Consider the following 4481-nt stretch of genomic DNA (forward strand, 5'->3'; position numbering starts at 1 on the left):
GACTAAAAGGAATCTTTCGCGAGTTTGACTGTACCCCACAAGTTCGGTACATGCCCTGGTTTCCTCAGCGTGCTTACTTTTCTCTGATCCAAATGTAAAACTAGTTTACGAAGTGTAAGAAAAATGCTTATTGTCCATGCTGTCTTTCTTTCGGTTCTCTCTCATGAAAAGCCTGGGCCAGTTGACATGGGTCTGCCCATGTTTCCTGTGCGTAGTAAATTGCTTTAAAAGACGAGTTCCTGCTCTTGAGTGCATCATGCGTGATCAGGGAAAGATGGAGAGAAATTCAAAGGTTTGTAACGAAGTTCAAAACGATGAAAAGTATTCATGATATGCAATTTTGGGCTTTTTATTTTCCATAATAGAAGATATGCGTTCAAAGGTGCGGCAGAATAAATTTGGAGAGAATGGCTATTGTAGAAATTATTTTATTAAAAAGAGTAATTGTAATTCCAAAGGCAAAAAATTACGGAGAATGTATGGAGACAAAAGAAAGCAATACTTAGGAATTCCAAAGAACGGATACCAAGTCTCGTTCATCTCAGTTGTGAACATAAACTTGTTTGTTTGGTTTATGAAGGCGAAAGTCTATAAAGTAGAGTCATGTACAATATATTTTGCTTTGAATTTTCATACAAACCTTTGAATTTCCAGCCATGTTGCCCTGATTACCCATGATGCAATCAAGAGCGTGAACTCGTCTATTCAAATACAGATAACTTGCTCATATCCCGGCAAATAATTAAAGTAGAAAAATTGCCAATCAAGCTAAACTAGGCAAAATTAAAAAGATTCTTACGGGAGTAGGGCTCGCTAGTCGAGTAAACGAGGCGCTACTGGTAGAAATAAGCTGTTCCTTTATAATTCGCGAGTGCACGGAGCGGTACAAACAGCGTTCAGGCAAATTCGCGCCAGATTTTATCTGAATGATGTACGGGTTTTGACGTAAGACCCCACATAGACTATTCTATTTCAAGCTTGACTTGTCCATTTCACTTTTGTATTTTTGGTTGTTCTGGCGCAGACCATTTGCTGTAACACTAAACCATTTTGCTTTCTACTACACCATTTGTCGTCACGCTAAGCCATTCGGGGTCAAGCTGAATCGTTTCACATTACGGTAACTGATGAATACTATGCTAGACCATTGAACTTCTCGATTAACCATTTGCAAATAAAATAAGCCTTTTCACGCTGACTAATCCATTTAGTCTCAGCATTACAACATGGTAAGCGAACAAGGAACACGCGGAAAATGTAAGGTTAATCTCATCCAAACTCTCACTTATCGTTGTTTGCGCATTTGCTCATCGCTTCTTTATCGTCACTGGATAACCTGACGAAATTGCTAGCACAAAACCCCAGGGGAGTTGTAAATACAACATTACATGACATAAACGCGATGTCTTACTTAACCCTTTAAGCTCCAATAGTACCTCTTATAGATTTTACTCTGAGTAACGCCAGACCATTTTATTCGTCAATTGTGCCCCCTCGGGTCTTAAAGGGTTAAGCAACAAAACAAACCCAGGAACTCAACCACCACCTTAGTCCCCAAGAATTCCCTAGTTCTACCTTTATTTAGGGCTACAAAATCATAACCAAACAGCTTAAGTCTTGTTTTGAGTTGACCTAAAAGTAATAACAATAAAAGCAAGGTGACACACGCTAACAACAACCCGGTGTGGCCAACACATCACTCATGAGCACAACCATTTCACCCGGTCAATTAGCAGCCATGGAGAGCTGTTTCGGCCTTTTGGGCCTCATCAGCATGGCGTAGCTAACATACCAGGCGGGTGTGTTTAGCACCCCTTTAAGTGGCAGCTTCACATGCCAAACATGGGGTAAGCTGGGTTGGGAACAGCAAAACTGTTCTCCCATGGCAAGCGTGTAGGAAGCGTGTGACATGCGTGATGTGTTGGCCACACCGGGTTGGTGTAACCGTGTGTCACCTTGCTTTTATTGTTGCTAAAATTGATCCACACCACACATGGGATACCCCGGTCCAGTCCCCTTCCCAATTACAAACGAAGATTTGTTTGCGTGGAATCATCAATACGTTAAACCTTAATTACGTACAACACGGTCTTGACCGGTACACCATACTTAGCTATAGAGGTACTAAATATATACCAGTGACAGAAAAGAGTGAGATGTATCCTAAGTTAAGTTCCTTTTCTGTAATTTGATTTTAGATCTCATTATTCTGCTCCTTTAGCTCAGTACAACAGTATTTGACCGTGTCCATGTAAAGTCTAATTTGAAGTATTTTTCTTACTTTTAAAACAGGTGCAATCTTTCGCGTTGGAAAGAACCCACATCTCGACTTCACCGAAATGGCAAAGGAGTATGGGGACGTGTTCAGTTTGATGCTCGGGAATCGTTTGGTTGTGGTGATAAACGGAGAGCAAGCCATCCAAGAAACAGTTATCAAACATCCTACTGCCTTTGCTGGGAGACCAAAACTTTATACCTTTCAATTGGCCAATCGTCTTGGTAACAGCCTTGTACTCACGGACTACTCGCCTCGATGGCGAATTTGTCGAAAGATGAGCGTTGCCGGAATCAAAGATTTCGTAAAGAACACCCAAATCCTGGAAGAGAAACTGCTGCTCGAATCCCAGCGCTTAGTGCGGCACTTACAGCAACAGAAGGATGGTCCAGTCGATGCTTTGATGTCTTTCAAGTGCGCCACAGCAAACGTCATCATACATGCTTTGTTCGGAGTCCAGCGATCTTACGATGATGAAGGTCTACGAAAAATACTTGACCTCGCAGAAAACTTCGGAAAATCTGTGAATGGCAGCAGCCTGGTTGATTTCCTGCCATTGCTGAAATATTTTCCCAACAATCAAGTCTCAAACCTTGTTCTCACAATGAATACTTTGTTGGACGTCGTTTCCCAGATGTTCAAAAAGAACAAGGAATCTTATGTTGACAATAGAGTTCGCAACATTGCAGACAGTTTCCTTAGAGTCGTCAAGAAAGAATCTGAGAAAGCTTCAGCCGAAGAAGACACCGTAAGTGTGAATCCAGTGCTTAGTGATGAAGACATAATTTCCGTGTTGGGAGATCTATTTGGTGCTGCTTTTGATACTTCCTCCACCACACTCTACTGGGGTCTGGCATACCTGATTAAACATCCCGACATCCAGCTCCAGCTTCATGACGAATTAGATCGCGTGATCGGCCGAAGACGGCTGCCAACCCTGCAAGACATACCATCACTTCCTCTTCTCCAAGCTACAGTCTTCGAACTCTTACGGGTGACCAGTGTCGTCCCTCTTTCCATACCTCGTTCGACTACCGCCGAGACGAATGTTCGTGAGTTCATCATCCCAAAAGACACTGTGGTCTTTATCAACTTGTGGTCAGCTCATCGCAATCCCGACATCTGGAAAGACCCGGATATCTTTGAACCCAGACGGTTCCTGAACAGCCATGGTCAGCTGCTCGATCCCAGGTCTCTCGGGGGATTCATGCCGTTCTCGGCCGGTCGGCGTCGGTGCCCTGGTGAAACTTTGGCCACGAGAGCACTTTCCGTTTTCCTTGCAGTGCTTCTTCACAGCTTTCATTTTACGCAGGATGGTCTGCCGGCCAAGTATCAAGGAATTAACTTTCAGGGTCATAGTGGCCTACTGTTAGCGGCGGAGAAGTTCTTTGTGAAAATTATTGAACGCTCTTAGCTAAGACTTGTCGGAAACTACTAACAAAAAATGGAAGTTAATTTAACAGCAATGCTTAGCAGTAACAAAGTACGTTTTTAAACATGGAAAGAATAAATCAATTTCGTGAATTTTCACGGCAAGGTTTTGTAATTGTCTTTTTGGATTTTACAATAAAGGTCATCAAAACTTTTGGTAGTTAAAATCTAGAATTGATCACTGCTCTGATAAGTGCTCCACAGGCTTACCAGGGAGATTTACTCACTTCGTGGTAATCAAGCAGATACTACAATTTGTCTCGTTCTCACGTTAATTAGTGCGACTTTTTTCACGTAGGTAATCAACCGGATATTCGAAAAGCAGCTTACTGTTATCAAGTAACGGAGATAGAGGAATGCCATGCATTTTACCTTATTCCACCTTTTTTGCACGACCTTTTTCGTTACATCGTTCTAAAATTGCCTTGCAGTCATTTTGCCACGTGATGGATTTTAATTTGTGCCTTTGCCAGCTGGTCGTACGACGGACAACCCTGTCTAAAATTTGCCGTTCTTTTCACTGGGTGTGACTTGCTCGACAGAAAATGGAATTTGCACATTGCGGGAAAACGTTCCATAAGAAACGGTAATAACTTGTTGCCGTTTTGCGGCAACCGAGAAACTATTATCTGTAACTTTTGAAATGTCGCAGTTTTGGGTACTTTGGCGCAATTTAGAGGCATTTGATTCTGCGGCAATAGCAACGTTGTATTTCTAGTAACTGATGACAGATTTGGTACTTCCTTTGAAATAAAAATAGGAAAAAAAAAACCTG

The 4481-nt window shown here is 42.2% G+C and overlaps 1 protein-coding gene across 1 annotated transcript in view; it reads left to right on the forward strand.

The window, feature by feature from the left end:
- The window catches only part of LOC137994054 (cytochrome P450 1A1-like), an 11556-nt gene extending 7683 nt beyond the window's left edge, over window positions 1-3873 (forward strand). Inside the window, exon 2 of the mRNA XM_068839795.1 lies at window positions 2293-3873. Within this exon, the coding sequence (XP_068695896.1) occupies window positions 2293-3689 (1397 nt within the window). The 3' untranslated portion in view covers window positions 3690-3873. The remainder of the gene's footprint in view (window positions 1-2292) is intronic.
- Window positions 3874-4481: the final 608 nt, after the last annotated feature.

Source organism: Montipora foliosa, chromosome 1 (assembly GCF_036669935.1).
Source record: "Montipora foliosa isolate CH-2021 chromosome 1, ASM3666993v2, whole genome shotgun sequence".
NCBI lineage: Eukaryota > Metazoa > Cnidaria > Anthozoa > Scleractinia > Acroporidae > Montipora > Montipora foliosa.